Below are 17,088 nucleotides of genomic sequence, written 5' to 3'. Positions count from 1 at the left end.
TGTCCTCCCCCGCCCCCACCCCTTTGGCCGTTTATTAAAAACTGGAGCATAACCAGTTCTAAAACGATCCCTGCCTTCTTGTATTACGTCTGCCCTACCCCGATGCTTGGGAAATCGTTTGTTCCGTGCTTCTCACGAGGAGATGCCGGATTTTCAGAGCTTGAATATGTCCTGCACCAGGGGAGAAGTAGCTTCGTGTGCCCCCAACCCCTCCTTCCTTTTGAACAGGAATTCTAACTGCAGTTCAAACAATATTTCCTCCCCTTAAGAGACCACCTGGTTCGAATGGTGAAGGTTAGTAGGTCTCCATTTCACAGGTAGTGAGACTGAGCCTCCGAAGTTAAGTAACTTAGGGATGACTGCACAGCACTGTGAGGTGTGTGTGTGTGTGTGACCGTCTAAGGAGAGCAGAGCAGAGCTGCTTCTACATAAAAAGTTGAGTGGTTTCAAATACAGAATGTAGATTCAGAAGTTATGGTCTCAGAGTCCATGTTGTAGGTCCTAAAGCAGTTCATGTTAGATTGCAGGAACTTCCCTCTCCGTGTCACTGGCCTGAATAACTTGGGCAGATGCATTTTGTATTTCCCCCCCAGGACTTCCTGACTGCTCTGCCTGGGAGGGCCCTGGGCTTTGGGGATGTGCTCCAGAGAGCCAGCCCGCATGGATGCCAGAAGGAGTTAAGAGGAAAGAAGGAGAAAACTGAGAAAATGGTTGTCCCTTCTCCTGTCCCCGGCCTTGGAGACTGACAGTGGGAGTCCGCAGTCTGGGCAACCTCCTGGGAGCCGTCTACAGTCTCAGAGCAACCAGCTCACCAGCTGCAGCAGCTGGAGGGCCCCTGGATCTGTGCCAGTGTGCTCTAATTCTATAAACACTCAGCCATCTCTGGGTTTTCCACTGTCAGCTTTTGGTTTACAAATTACCTGGGAGGACAGAAAGAAGCCACTGTGGCCAGCATTGCTTACGCAGGAATGCTGGAGCAGCAGGTTGGGGCTTCATCCATAAGCGGCCTGGCCTGTCTCTCTGTCCTCCTCTTTTCCCCCCACTCCTGACAACGGGAGCTCCCAAGTGCATGAAGGGAACATGCTTGGGTGAATGTTTGCATGTGTCACTCCAAGCCCTCCCACTTCCTAGAATCCCCCCATCTGCCCTCAGGAATTCATGGCTCATCACCACCACTCCTACTTATTGTAGCCGTCTATAGACCCTTGGGTTATTCCAACTCATTCCTTGAAGATGTGGGTACTTGGATCACTGTCACTCTCCCCAATACCAGTCCTGTTATAATTCTCATTTCTGAATCTACACAGTGGATTCTTCTTGTCCTCTGGTCTCTCAGCTCTTCGGCGTCCTCTCCTTTCCTTGACCTCGTCCAACTCTCCAGGCTCCCTGCTTTCACAATGACATCATCCATAATTTCGATGTCAAACATTCTACCCTCCACCCACCACCTCCTACTTTTCCAGTCTACTCTGTTATCTTAATCCAATGGCTCTCTGACCTTAGCAGCACCTATGATTTGCTTATCTCATGACATCTCTTCCCCCCACCTCTCTCCCCAACTCCCGCCAGTTCTCAGCTGCCCTTTACAACGAAATTCATCAAAAGAATTGTCTACACTCATTGTGTCCACTTCTTCCTTTTGTTTTTAAAGGCAAACAAACTTCTGTTCATCACTCTTCCAAAGTAGCTCTTGCCGTGGTCAAGACTGGCTTTGCTATTGCCAATTCCAGTGGTTCTAATAGCAACTGTTGATCCACCGATCCCGTGTGTGGATGGACTCGTGTAGACTGTCTGCGGGATTAGTCTCCTCCCTCTCCTCATCTTATTGAGAAGCAATTAGTCTTTGTGTTGTAAGGGAGGCCATCTATGAGTGCTTTGGGGTCCGCCAGACCTTGGTTCTAATATCTGTTCTGCTACTAATTAGTAGTTTCATTTCTGCAAGCTTCAGTTCCTTTAAAAATGGAGAAAATAATCATACTTAACTCATAAGGTTGTGTTCAGAGTGCAGTAAACTAATGCACGTAGACCCCCCCAGAAGAGAGACTGTCACATTGTGAAAATCAGGTAAAATTAGTTATTATGGGATGGCCAGTTCCTTTACAGCTGAGAAAAAAATGGGCTCTTTTCTTTCTTTTAACAACTTTGAGTTACTGAAAGGAGTCACCAGCCACAGAATATGCTTCAAATTAAGGGCAATGTCACATTGCCCTGACTTTTGGTTGTGTTCTAAAAGAATTGGCTTGGAGATTGGTTACATGGAGTTGGGAGAAGGTTTTCCCCAAGGGAAGAGCAATACAAATGTTCTACTTGACGACTGGGTTCTGGAGCCTGCCAGATTGTTCTAACTCACAATGGTATCCCTTCAATTTGTACCTATAAATGGATGCCTTGTAAGCCAAAAAATTTCCTTATAGCACTTCAGTTATTTGAATTTCTTAATCACCCGAAGGTTAATGAGAAAATATTTTTTATTTCATCATTTGCTGTTGAAAACAATTAAATATATGATTCCAATTTCCTATCTTAGGAAGCAGAGCAGAACAAACAATAGTATTTCCTGTTCACCAAACAAACATTTATGGGGAATTTACCATACTTCCAGGACTGTGCTAAGCACTGCAGATACAAAGGTGGTCAGGACAGACTCCTGCCCTCCGGTCACTTACTGTCTAATAAGGGATTCCGTGACAGAGGATCTTACTGAACCTCAGGCAGTGTCCAACGTGCCTACCTAGGCTTGACCTTTACAGGCCTCTTATAAAGAAATGGTGCTGCTGGAGGGTCACTGATCTATAAAGGACAGTGCACAAGCTTATCAGTTGGAAGCTGAGCTCTGTCCATTTTTAGAAAGCACTCTCAGGATGATACTAAACCTCTCAGCACCTGGGTTTCCTGACAGTAGCAGAGTAGGTAAAGTATGAGACAGACCGCACAGTGTGCCTGGCACAGTGGATGCTTAGTAAGTGTAACTTCTCTCCCACATAGAGGGCCCGACCATGCCAGAGTCCGCTAGGAGGAGAGTGATCCTTCTGTGCCGTGGCACCTGCAGACAGGAAGAAGGAGCTCTTCCTTCTGTTTCTGTGGCAGCATTTATTAGAGGGTGGGACATGTGGAGAGAAAGTGGCAGGGAGGAGATATTTCTGGGGCTCAGGGTGAACTATTTCTAGAACTCGGGTTTTCCATAGAAACAGATGACACAGCGGGCTAATAATGTCCACTATTACTATTGCTTGCTACATCATGAGTTGAATGGGGTTTGGGAGCTAGTCTGGGAATCCGACCTCTTTCTTAAATATCTATATCTAAATCTCTATCTCTGTCTCTACCTCTATTCATATATATAAATTACATGTTACTATATAAACAAATAATACATGTTCAAGGTAAAGGAAAAATTATTTAGTACAGATGAGTATAAACTATAAAATGAGTTCCTCTTTCCCATCCTATCCCAGTCCCCATCCCTAGACTGAAACACCATCCACAGCTTCTTGGGCGTCCTGGGAGAGATTATTTTAGGCATATTCAAATGGGTATATGAACTGTTTTAAAAAGTTACATATCATACTCCAGATTCCAAACTAAAGGCAATAAGTTTCTAAGTGAACTTTTGGTCCAGCTCCAATCATAAGCTGGGGCAAGGAAGCGTGCAGAAACCACGGATAAAAGGTCTTATCTACTAGTGGAAAACAGTAAAACTTTGAACAACATGTAGACTTTGGAAGGACGATACTTTGGCTATCTGGGAAGCTCCATGAGACTCCTCACTCCTTGGTGAATGAAGTGTGGCCAAATGGCACCACTGGCTATAACTCTAGGATCAGAGGAATTCTTAGCCCCATCTCTCGAGCTAAGAGCACACTGCAGAAGCTTGTGGGGTGGCTAGCACAGTGCTTGGAGCACAGTGGCCATCACGGATAGCCTGCTGAGGGTGCAGGGGATACAGCGGTGGCCAGGGCTATGCCTGCTGCAGTCTGGGAATGCCTTCATCCCCTGGCCTACTCTGCTGTCCAGGCGGCAGGCCGGCCTGGACTGCAGGCTCCATTTGGGGCAAAGGCCACAGGGTGGGACCCTGTTGCTGTCTCCAGCCTGCCTTTTATGGGCTGCTCTGACTCTGGGGTCCCCAGGGTCTACACAGCTGCTCGGTCAGTGGAGAAGAGGAGGAGATGAGAGTCTTATACAGACACAGCTTCTTCCTCTAAGAAATGCACGAGGGGCTGAATGCCACGTGGGGAGACTGATTTGCAGCTGAAGTATGTTATCAATTACCTTTGCAAGGAAGAGCTGCACCAATTCAACAAAACCAAGTTTGAGCAATAGCCAGAGGCCACTAGGATCTGTCCACAGCCTTCCCAACCCCGGGCCTTGGAAGGACACCGATTTCAAGCATGAAAGACAGAAAGAAGTGGGCTGAGCCCTCCCTCTGCCTTCCTCTCCTCGCCGGCCTTGCCCTTTGCTCATCTTCTCTGCAGGTAGCCTTCTGTCTCCCGGAGGCTCTCTGCTAGTTAACAGCAGAGCAGCAATGCCCGCCCCCCTTCCCCACCCCCCTTCTCCCTGGGGAGCATGGGCAGGACTGGATTTAGGGGGAGAGAGCGGGCCGTGGCTGCCTGAGCACAGCACGATTCTCTTCTGTTATACAGTCTCTTATCTGTGTCCTCTTAGGACAGGCCAACCAAGGACAAATGTATGCCCACCCGTAAGGTTTCACCAGAAAGAAGCTGGCACTTAATTGGTCACAGCATTAGCTCCAGGGCCGAACTGGCGCAAAGGCCATCTCCCCTCCTCCTAGGGTTTAATATTTGTACATATATTTAGTATATATGTATATAAACATACATAGTTGCCTTATTTCCCTTAAACAAAAATCAAAACTTCGGACAACTGTTCTAAAAAAGGCGTTCTATAACTTCCAAAAGAAAGAAATGGGCTCTACAAGAAAAGCAACTATCTCACACCTGGAAAAAAGTCATCATCCTCAGCAGAAACAATACAAACCAAGAGATGAGATGCTGCTAAGTCTGCCAGGAAGCCAAGGATTCATTTTCTAAAAATGCTAAATATGTTCTCCGAAAAATCCAAATACCAATGCAGTAGGTGCTACTAACAAAAGCAAGGTGTTTCACAAAATGCATAAGCCAATTGTATTCATCCAGCCCGCTAGGGTTCCTATTACTAAGTATGGAACAGAGATGAAGATTTAAAAGACTCCTCACTCAACATCATATCAAAGGAGATAAACTCTGGCTGAGCCAAGAAGCTACTGGAAGGTGTATGTGGACATGAATCAGAATAAAAAACCATTCCAAAAATACACACAGAAGAAGGTCCCTGCAGGGGAAAATCACACACTTCCAACTCACACCCAGTTGGATCTACCGGGTGAAATCAGACAAAATACCCTGTGTTGAGATTAAGGGCAAAAACATTTGCTGCAATTGAAGTCTGTGACCAAACTGCGACAAAAGAAATCCGTAGGATGCATGTGAGTCTCCGCTGAGATGCGGAGACCTGCCCTGATCTTGAATTTTCCACCCAAGCATCCTGGACTGTGGCCTGAGAGGAACTCTCTTCTCTCAGAGACTGCAGAGAATCCTCTCAGCCTGCCTGAGGCCTCTTGCCTTTCACACTGGAATGGCATTTCCAAGAGGATATGGCCCTGGCAGTCAACACAGCATAGGTACTGGAAGGAACAGTAGAGGCCAAGGTGCGAGCTCTGGTCTTGCCACTAGTCTTTGGGAAGTGTCCAAACCTGCCCAGACCGTGAACTCTTCTGTAACACGAAAAGACATTTATGGAACTTGTTAAAACAAATGCCAGGAGAGGGGGCGCCTGGGTGGCTCAGGGGTAGGGTGTCCAACTTCCACTCAGATCACGATTTCACAGTTCGTAGAGTTTGAGGCCCGCGTCAGACTCTGTGCTGAAGGCTGCTTCAGATTCTGTCTCCCTCTCACTGCCCCTCCCCCGCCTCAGAAAAATAAACAAACATTAAAAATCGAGGCACCTGGGTGGCTCAGTCAGTTGAGAAACCGACTTTGGCTCAGGTCATGACCTCGCGGTTGGTGAGTTCGAGCCTCACATCGGGCTCACTGCATGCAGTCAGCCTGTCAGCGCAGAGCCTGCTTCAGATCCTCTGTCCCCCACCTCTCTGCCCCTCTCCGGCTTGCACTCTCCCCAAAATAAATAAACATTAAAAAAAAAAAAAAAAAAAACCCTTTTTTTAAGTGCCAGCAGAGGACTGTGGATAACAGATTCCATCGTGTTAGTCTTTTTACCGCGCCATATGCAAGAGAAACGTGCAAAAAAGAAACAAGCCTCACAGAAAGGTGGAGATGCCACACAGCGATGTCCTTTGAAACCGAACAAAGAAGTAAAATGGACACCGCATAGCCCAGCGGGATAAAGGCCCGAGTTCGAACGTGAGCTCTGCTGGCATTTAGCCGTACGACCTTGGCTTCGCCATCTCGCCGCTCCAAGGCTCCGTTTCCTCGTCTGCAAAATGCGGATGATGCAAATAACTCCTTGTTGGGATTTCAGTGAGAATCGATAGGAGATAGAAAAACGCCCGCAGCAGCGTTCAGCGCACACAGCGCTCTCAGAAAACGTTCCTCCTTTCCTTCCTGCCTGATGTGAAAACTCTCCCTGACCTTGAGAGAAACCGGAAGGGAAATCTGCTCCTTCCTGTTTTTATAACCATAATGGAGACAGCACCGCGGCATTTCTGTCGCACACCTGGCCTGGCCTACCGGGTTAGGGTTCCCAAACTTCCTGGCTCTCCCCTGAGGAGACACATAAGCAGGTGGATTCCACTGGGAAGAAGGGACAATAGGGTTCCCGAAGGGCTGAGCGAACGCATTTGTAACAGGATTTGGAGATTCGCCGAGGAGGGCTGCGGAGGCCGCCCCTCCTGCACCAAATCCCCACATGTGTGGTGTGCTAGCTGGCAAATCCAAGGAGCAGCCACATCAGCCTGTGACGCAGCGATCGGAAACAGCTCTGGCCAAATGCTGGTCCCTTCTGTCTGATGCGTCAGGCACTGCAGACAGCTTCGTTTGGAAAATGGGTTCCAGCCCTTTCAAATAAGTTGGAAAAACCACCGGCCCAGGTCCTCGAGGGCGTTTTTAGCAGTGGAGGAAGCAAGAGTGGCAGAGGGACTTTCCTCCAGAAACTTCATTTCACCCCCAGACATCCTGGGTTCTCCTTGCCAGCTTCCTGAAGGCTGTTCCTACTCTAATGGCCGCCCGCGACGCCCTGACGATAACACAGAGGCAGATGTTGCGTGGATCTGGCCCTGCCCCAAGGCCGATGACTCACCGGGATGACGGAGCCTCCCTGGCAGATAACACGGTTCTCAGAGGATTCCATGAAGCCAAGAACAAAACCCGAAGGCCTGGACACTCCAGGACTTTCCCTGGTACTTCACTAGAAATGGAAACTCTGTTAGCCCACAATGGGCATCCCACAATGGGTGGGAGAGATGGGACAGGGGTCAGGGCATGGAGGAAAGATGCTCAGAAGCAGGTGGGTCAAGGCCTAGGCAATGCATTAGCTGAAGTGGCCGTGGGAGGGTCTTGGATGATAATCCACACGTTGCAACAGCACTGTTGGTTTTCTGGCCCTGCTCCGAGCTACGGCTCTTTTCTTCCATGACAATGAAATGACTGGCAATAAACGTCTGAAACTGGCCCACCAGAGGCCTAAACTGAGAAGGGGGTGTTGGAGGGTAAAGCGAGGAGCGATAGCCATAGAGTGGCTCGGGGTCAGGCAGATCGAAGTTCAAATACCCACTCTGCCACTTCCCAGCTGAAGGATCTTGCACAAGCCTCTTGTCAGCCTCTTCGGGCTCAGTTTCTCCATTCATAAAATGAGAAGAAGGTTGTGAGAATGAATTGAGATCATCTATATCTATATAAAAAAGGCTCGGCATCATGTCTGGTGCAATGTATATACCCAGTGAATGACTGCTCTTTATTTATTTTGGTGATGACACCAATTGTGACTTAGCTTTGGCCCAGCGGGGCTTCCACTTTATTTCTGAGTGCAAGTTCCCATTCTGACCACCTCTCTAGTCCTCTTAAGACCTGAGCCCTTTCCCTGAACCACAGCCCAGGCCTCTGAGAACCACCCTAATACTAGCTGCCCATAAGGATTTCTAGATTTCAGCTCCCTTGATTCTTTGTCACTGTGTTTCACCCACATACCACACCACTGCCATCCTTTGCCTTGGACACCTCCATCATCACCTACTGAGGGTCCGAACTGGGACCACATATCCGGTATCTGTTGCCCACTAGAGTTAAACTCCTCCATCAGCCCCCGAAGCTTATCAATTACCTGAGACCAATGCCTCCCCATTAGGCAGTTCTAAGACACCGGTCTGGTTTCCCTTCCTACTAGCCAGCCGTGCCCTGAAGATGGGAGATCCACGGCAGGGTCAACTCATAGCGGGATGTGGTCATTTGTGGAGTTGGTGGCAACAAGCAGTTTTTAGCCACCGGCTTGTCACAATGGCCCTGAAAGCTTCTAAAATTCTGTGACAGGTGATTCTATTGCCTAGGTTACAAAAGCACCGGCAGACAAAGCACATCTACTTCCTTTCTCTCCTCTGACTTCAGACTTTGGTGAACGAGCCTGGAGCGGTGAATGGAATGCTATGGGTGTGCTCACAGTACCATGAAGTGGTGCCATGGTGCCGGGAGAGGTGTGCACAGACCAGCTGGGTCACCACAGTCAAAGGTGGCTCTCAGCGAAGGAGAGATGCCCACAGGATGCGGTCCTACCCATTTATTCATTCGCTGAGCCAGGCAGCCAGCCTGCCATTGGATGTATATGCATCAAGTATTCGCTAGGCTGCTTGTGAAAGGGATGCAAAGGCCAATGAAGCAAGGCCTCAGGAAGCCCAGAGGCTGCCCAAGCTATGCACCGTCACAACACGGTAAGGCAGGCGCCGGACACGGGAACCTGTAAGTTCCGTGGCCGCGCTGAGGTCAGACCTCTCGGTCAGACCAGGGTGGAGTGGTAGGTGGCAGCAGGGAGAGATCCAGAATAGATGACTTAGGCTGAGGCTTCACTGATGCGTGGGAACCTGCCGGGCGGAAGGCAAATAGTAGTAACAGCCCGTGCAGAGGCTCACGGTGTGTGAGAGCATGACATGTCCAAGGATCCAGAGACCGGTCAGTGCATCAACAGAAGGGGTTTGCTTTTAGTAATGAACAGCAGGAGATGAGTCTAGAGAGACAGGCAGAGGTCTGATCAGGGAAGGCTGTGTGTTGAGCAAGGGAGGTTCAACTGTATTTCATGGGCCGTGAGGAGACACCGGCATAAGAACCTCTAACAAGTGGTTAGGTGGAGGCGTGACAGGGCACAGGAGGGAACAGCCGTTGGCTTCTGGCTGAACATCCAAGTTTTCTCAAAGTTTTGACCTTCCCTTTGGGCAGTCTCCCATTGCGTGTGGTAGGCCCTGTCGGAAGATATACCCTGGGGCAGAGCTCTATAAGTTACCCATTTTAGAGACGGGGTGCAGCAGAGTGTGGTCTGGTGATCTCCCCGACCATCTTTCTCCCTTGTGTTCCCAGTGCTTGGCACATAGTAGATACTCAATCCTGGTTGGACGAATGTATAAACGACAATGGGACAATGGGACAATAACCTTACTAAAAACCTCATGTGAGTGCATTAGGGGCCTTTATCTCCTTATCCACAGAATGGTTCCTACCACCAAAGTAGATCTCCATTAGATTTGGAGGATGGGGCGGGGGGTGGTTCTTAGACCTGAAAGAGGCCCACAAGTCTGTGTGAGGGTTACATTTGTATGCGCCACTCCAGGAAACTTACAGCATCCCCATCACTTAACACTGACTTGCATTAATCAGATGTCAGGCAAGAAAAAAAGAAGAGAAAGTGAGCTGACCTACTCTGTTTCTACTGGTTGCATTATCCTCAATGCCAGTCTTTGCAGGGCTGTTGAGAGGAGAGGAGACAAGATAAGCAGGAATACAGTACCTGACACATGTTAGGTGCCCAGAGATGTGTGACTCACTTCCTCCCTAGCTAGGGTAAGGGCTCAGTAAATGACAGCTCGCATTACTCATAGTCCTTATCACAGCCCTACGAAGTAAGCATTCTTACTCTCATGTTAGAGCTGAGAATACGATAGGCTTTCGCAGGCCACGTGGCTTATAAGTAGGAAATTCAGGATCTGAACCCAGGTCTGCCTGACTCCAAAGTCCATTCCTCTCCTCTCCTCCTGGCTTTTTTTGAAAAGACAAACAGCACTGGGCACGTACTGAGCACAGCTGGGTTGACACAATGAATGCAGGAGTTGAAGAGTACCACGTGTATCAGGGACATCAAAAGCAGCCATACCCCCTCTGGTGTTGGCAAAGTGATGAATTCCAGCATGAGACAACCAGGTTCCTTCCTCCAAGGGCCATTTTTCACCGAGGTCCATGTTTCCAACAGCTCTTTTGTATGTGCAGCTCTTGGAATCTCCTGAAATAAATAATGAGCACAAAAAAAGGGAGATGAATTACCACTGATGCTCTCCTGGGACAGAGAAGCCTTCTGGTAGGAAAGTCGTCATTTCCAGTTCAGTATGTTTCTTTAGCATGCAGAGATTGTGGTCAAGATCTGGGCACGGCCCAAATATGAGATCTTCCAATGAGGCTACTCAGATCTGCAAACCATGGTTTCCCTCCCCACTCAGTTAACAGATGTTTATGGAGGAACCATTACATGCCAGGCTTTGAGCGAGAAACTTACTGTGTTGAGATCTGCACATAATATAGACTTCTAGAATTTCAGGGTAGGATACAGTAGAATCTCAATTTCATAAAAATAATCGGTATATACTTCTATATATGCTTAAAACACGGACTGGAAAAATTTTGAACCAGAAAATTGGAGGCAGCTACTAATACATTGGAATTATGAGTGCTTATTTTCTGTGTAATTTTCTGTATTTCCACAATAAACGTGCATTACTCTGATTGTCTGAAAAATGTATACAGTAAGTGTCATTTGAGAGAAAAATACCAGGGCTAAGAAGGATCATGGAGACCAATTTTTCATTTCCCCTTGAAAACCATGACAGAAAGTCACATGTCACGAGGGGTCCTGGCTTTCACGAAAAGGTCACCTCACCAGGTACCTCTGAGAAGTCCAGCCTGGGGAATCTCTACCTGTACCTGGGAAGATTACAACTCATGGCCAATCTTTTGCTTTTTCATTTCAAAGAGGTTTTCATAAAGCTCTGCATGTAGCAGGTTCTCAAATCGACGTGGCCGAATAATTGGACGTGACTGATTGACTTAATCTAGAAATGCAGTGCGTAGGCTATCCACCATGTCAGAAACCCTGTCAGCCTAACTGGGATGGCCACCAATTATCAGTTGTCGCAATCAGACCAGCTGGCTTGCTTTGATCTCTAGAACACTGTCGAAAGTTGCCTTGAAGTTTCCTGCAGGCACGGCACATTGACTTGTTGTCTTTTGGCTGTCTGCCTGGCGAAGTCTGGTGCTCTTGGAAATTGCAACGAATAACGAAAAATCTCTCGTAAAATACCAGGTGGTACCAAAGATTGTGCTGTACTTTACTGGGTACTGGCTCCCTAGGGATTTGTTTTCAATCCAAGCACCCAAAAGTTTTAGAAGGGAATCCTAGACCAGAGGGGATACAGCACAATGACGCAGCAAAAACATTGGACTTACGAATAGATCCAGATTTTAGCCCTGGCTCTGGCACAACGGAGTGATTTGGGGCAAACCACTTACTGTCTCTGGCTTGATCTCCCCAACTTTAAATGAAGGAATTAGGACCAGATGTTGGCAAAGGCTTGTTCAGTCTTCCAAAACTTGCAGCTTATAATAATATGCTTTACATACAAAGGCGACCTATCCACCCACATCAGTGGGTGGAGAAAGCTGTGTTATTTATCCATTAGCAAACTGAGACATCAGCCTGAGCACATGAGAGGTGGCTGATCAAGGCTAGAGATAATCTGCCATCAGAACAAGACATGCTCTCTGTGCAAAACTAAAAACATGTCTGGAATAGAAATCCAATCCTGAGCCGTGATCACGCCGGCATCGTCATTTAATCAAACGACCTAAGTATTCAACATCTTGTACCTTCACCGGTCATGAAATAACATTAATAATAACATCCTTAAAAAGCAACTTTTATTTACAGTAGACTGGCCATTCAAAACCATTTCGTCATTAATTCTTGCAGTATCTTTGAGGAGTTGGAGATTCTAATAGCTTTATTTGGCAAAAATCGAGCTTTATTGATTACTTGGACAGTAGTTTTCCTCATTGCTCTTGGCCCAGTGATCTAGGCACCCCCTGCCCCACCAAGGAACCAGATTTGTAGGATGATCTCTCCTGGATGTGTGAGGTTAGATTCTCACATCTGTGTATTTATTTTATTAATCTGAGCTACATAGGCTCACATTGTTTTATTAACTTCAACCTACAAACCCCGCTGGTTTCTCTGATGCTTGAATTTCACACCCCAGCTTGGGAAAGCCACACACAAAATGTGAACTGAAATTGCATCAAGCACAAGTATTTCGAGGAAGACTTTGATCAATCCCATCTGTTACTGACACCCTAACACTATCACTTCAGTCACGGGAAGGCCCAGCGTTGCTCGTGAAACTGTGGAGCCTAGGAAACATTTTCCAGGCCTCTGGCCATAATTTATTCAAGGTTTTCTATAGAGTGGTGAACCTCTATCCATGTCTCAAAGACTAAGTCTGCACAGAAGAAACTAAAACATGCAAAAAATCTTTAAAGTTTATTTATTTTTGAGAGAGAGTGAGAGAGAGCAAGGGAGAGACAGAGGGGGAGAGAGAGCAAATCCCAAGGAGGCTCTGCACTATCAGCATGGAGCCCAACCCAGGGCTTGAACTCATGAATCATGAGATATCATGATAGCAGATATCAGATATGATGACCTGAGCTGGAACCAAGAGTCCAACGCTTAACCGACTGAGCCACCCAAGTGCTCCTAAAAGACAAAATTAATGCAACCTTGGGAACGGGGAGTGAGGAAATACTTTAAAGGATAAGGTGGGGTGGCGTGAGTGGGAAAGCCTGTTCAAATCCTACAGTTGTAACTGACTTTGAGAAGCATTTTTCAAAGAGCTATCTGTTGAAAGTGCTGCTATAAACATTGGGGTACAAGTACCCCTATGCATCAGCACTCCTGTATCCCTTGGGTAAATTCCTAGCAGTGCTATTGCTGGGTCATAGGGTAGATCTATTTTTAATTTTTTGAGGAACCTCCACACCGTTTTCCAGAGTGGCTGCACCAGTTTGCATTCCCGCCAACAATGCAAGAGGGTTCCCGTTTCTCCACATCCTCTCCAGCATCTATAGTCTCCTGATTTGTTCATTTTAGCCACTCTGACTGGCATGAGGTGGTATCTCAGTGTGGTTTTGATTTGTATTTCCTTGATGAGGAGTGACGTTGAGCACCTTTTCATGTGCCTGTTGGCCATCTGGATGTCTTCTTTAGAGAAGCATCTATTCATGTTTTCTGCCCATTTCTTCACTGGATTATTTGTTTTTTGGGTGTGGAGTTTGGTGAGTTCTTTATAGATTTTGGATACTAGCCCTTTGTCTGATATGTCATTTGCAAATATCTTTTCCCATTCCAAATTATGGAAAGAGCCTAAATGTCCATCAACTGATGAATGAGTAAAGAAATTGTGGTTTATATACACAATGGAATACTACTTGGCAACGAGAAAGAATGAATTACGGCCTTTTGTAGCAATGTGGATGGAACTGGAGAGTGTTAATGCTAAGTGAAATAAGTCATACAGAGAAAGACAGACACCATATGTTTTCACTCTTATGTGGATCCTGAGAAACTTAACAGAAGACCATGGGGGAGGGAAAGGGGAAAAAAAAGTTAGAGAGGGAGGGCGGCAAACCATAAGAAACTCTTAAAAACTGCGACTAAACTGAGGGTTGATGGGGGTGGGAGGGAAGGGAAAGTGGGTGATGGGCATTGAGGAGGGCACCTGTTGGGATGAGCACTGGGTGTGGTATGGAAACCAATCTGACAATAAATTTCATGTTAAAAAAATAAATAAATAAATGTTAAAAAAAAAAAAGAGCTATCTGTATTCCCACGTTCATTGAAGCATTATTTACAGTAGCCAAGATATGGAAACAAGGTGTCTTATTAATGAATGACTGATTGGATTAAGATGTTTTACTTAAACATACACAATCACATAGTAGATCTGGAGGGCATTATGCTAAGTGAAAGAAGCCAAAGAGGGAGACAGTAAATACTGCCTGATATCACTTACATGTGGAATCTATAAAGAAAAAAGGTAGAACTCTTAGATAAAGAGAATAGGAAAGTGGTTGCCAGGGGCAGGAAGTTGGACAATATAGGGAGAGGTTGGTAAAAGGGTGCAAACTTTCAGCTGTAAGACGAATAAGGTCTGAGGGTCTAATGTACAGCCCAGTGACTCTAGCTGATAACCCTGTATTGTATAAGTGACATTTGTTAAAAGAGTGGAACTTGAGCGTTGTCCCCCATAGGTAAATATGTAAGGTAATGGATATGCTAACTAGATGGGAAGAATCATTTCACAACGTACACATACATCAAATCGCCAGTGTATACCCTAAATATCTTTCGATACTATTTGTCGATTAAACGTCAATAAAGCTGAAAAAATAACATAGGAAAAATAAAGAGGAGCACTAAGCCACCTGCATCGTTGGACACTGGGGTGTATGGGATGCAGGATACTGTGAATACATAATTGATCTTTCATAAACATTGGTTGATTGAACAGACGCATAAATGATAATGACCAGTGTTTGTAAGGACCCTAGTCAGATATCAGCTACTGTTAAGCTGGCAAAGGAAACCTTCCTGCTCCAAGAGAGTGGTATGGGGCCCAATGGACCTTTGGACTTGAGGAAGTTAACTCTGACTCCCTGACGACCAGAACTCAACCTAAACAGACATGTCCTCCTCTCTTTTCAGAGCTGTCTCCAGAGCAAGCCATCCTCCCAGCTGCCTGAGCCAGAAACAGACTATCCTTGATTGATTGATCACATCGCACATCTGATCAATCACCACATTGTGTCCATTCTAACTTTCAGGTGTCTCAAGAATACATTTGCTTCCCTCTGTTCTCAGTTCAGCCACTACCATCTTCCATTGAAATACTACAGCAATTTCAGTGGGTCCCTGGCCTTCCTTTCCTCCAACCCAGTCTCCACACTTTGTTGTGTAGTATATTTTTTAAATTTCTTTGTAAAATTTTTTGTTTATTTATTTTGAGAGAGGGCGCACACAAATGGGGGAGAGGGGCAGCGAGGGAGAGAGAGAGAATCGCAAGCAGGCTCCACGCTGTCAGCGTGGAGCCCAAACTGGGGCTTGATCTCATGACCATGAGATCATGACCTGAGCCAAAAATCAAGAGTTGGACGCTTAACTGACTGAGCCACCTGGGCGTCCCAGTTGTATTAACATTTTTAAAACATACATCTGATCACGTCACTCCTCGATTAAAATACTTCAGTGATTCATTATTCTCAGGGAAAAGTCTGGACCATTTCATACATAAGGCCCAACTATAGCAAAGTATTTACAGTCTCTGAATAAGCAGCCTTCTTTGGTCTTTTGTGTATTCATCCGGCCATTCTAGAGCTCTAGCAAGACTGCCTTCCTGCCTCACCTTGCTAACTGCAACTTATCCTTCACATCTCATCTTAGAGATGGTTGTATGTTCCCACAGACTTCCCTGTCCTTACCTCATTACGTGTTTCACACTGTACTGTAAATGTCTGTTAATATGTAGAGTTTAGTTCATAATTTATGTCCTTGAGAACAGAGATCCTACTTATTTGTACCCCTGGCATTTGTACAGGGGCTGACTCAAGGTAAGCACTCAACCTATATCTGTTGAATGAATGAATGAATGAATGAATGGTGGTGCTTGGCACAAGCATCTTTAGCATGTTCCTTTGGAAAGTATTCTCTTTGCAACCTCACCCACCTCCTCTGCTTCTTTGGAAATTTCTCCACTTAAAAGCCACACCTTATCTGCCTCTGCTTCCTGGCCCCATCCTGACCTTCTCATCCAGTCTAACCTGCTGAGATTCTCCCACTTATACTCCCACTTCAGTCTGCATACCTGTTCCTCTGCCCAGCATGCCACTAGAGCCCCTGCCCTTCACACACCTGCCTCCCTCTCCAAGCTTGGGATGAAACTACACGTGACTATCCACAGGAGATACCTGCCCACCTAATACAGCCGAATCACACCTAGACCTCTAACCAATATCTCTGGAGTCTTTTCTGCCAGTGGGGCTAGATCTAGAAATACAAATTCAGAAAACCCCTGGCCATAACCTTGACTCTGCCTTTACTGCCATAATATAGTTCCAACTGTAGAGAAGGAATAAATTATGTAGACGTGCCGTATGTGGGGAATCATGTGGTATATTGCATCATCTAGGTATTCGAGCAACAAGGGGTTGTAAAGAATATGAACACCCTCACAGCAAGGAAGTCCATTTGCTGATTACTTATACTACAAATCAAAATATACATAACTTATACCATGAATCAAGATGTATATAGAGATATTAATATAGTTATACAAAATCTATTCATTTGATAAATATTTACTTGGTATCTCCTATGTTTTAGTTACTGTGCTAAATGCTTGGGATAGAACAGGGTAAATGTCTTTCTTTCTTCAAGGAGTTTTCAACCTTGTCTGGGAGACAGATATCTAGACATATCATTACAGAATAACGTACTAAGTGCAAGCATAGAGGCACGCACAAGGTAAATCAAAGATCAGCAAATAATAAAATCTAGAATTTGGTAGGAATCTTAGGGCCTTTAGTCCAACCCTTGCCTTATGCATGAGTATAACCTCTCCAGTATATGCCTACCTGGCTTAAACTTAAATACTATCAGTGGGAAGGACCTCCCTTTCTCTCCAGGCAGCCCGTGATATTTGTGAACACTTTGGTCAAGCACCTCATTTTAAAATTCTTCATATATTGATATTTACCAACAATAAATATTGGTGCTGAGCTA

General features: G+C 46.0%; 1 protein-coding gene and 1 long non-coding RNA gene across 8 annotated transcripts in view; one reads left to right on the top strand and one right to left on the bottom strand.

Moving 5' to 3' along the window:
• Positions 1–17,088, bottom strand: part of AMOTL1 (angiomotin like 1) — a 154,930-nt gene that overhangs the window by 122,391 nt on the left and 15,451 nt on the right. For 3 of the 6 annotated variants that reach the window (XM_086678594.1, XM_086678595.1, XM_086678596.1), the window contains exon 2: positions 10,363–10,488. In XM_086678594.1, the coding sequence (XP_086534720.1) occupies positions 10,363–10,447 (85 nt within the window). In that variant the 5' untranslated portion in view covers positions 10,448–10,488. Of the gene's footprint in view, positions 1–8,331; positions 8,357–10,283; positions 10,489–17,088 lie in introns of those variants that run through there. The other 3 variants (XM_025928430.2, XM_086678593.1, XM_086678602.1) reach the window with 3 other exon arrangements.
• On the top strand, positions 42–15,214 carry LOC147576825 (uncharacterized). 2 transcript variants are annotated; one of them, XR_015241183.1, is made up of 3 exons: positions 42–294; positions 10,459–10,563; positions 15,016–15,214. It is a non-coding gene; the product is annotated as an uncharacterized LOC147576825 (long non-coding RNA). The 2 variants fall into 2 exon arrangements; XR_015241184.1 differs by lacking the exon at positions 42–294 and adding an exon at positions 6,412–8,932.

This window comes from Puma concolor, chromosome D1, assembly GCF_028749965.1.
Source record: "Puma concolor isolate L17-30 chromosome D1, mPumCon1.1.hap2, whole genome shotgun sequence".
NCBI lineage: Eukaryota > Metazoa > Chordata > Mammalia > Carnivora > Felidae > Puma > Puma concolor.
Note: the sequence above shows the minus strand (reverse complement) of the source record. Positions and strands in the feature narration are given on the sequence as shown.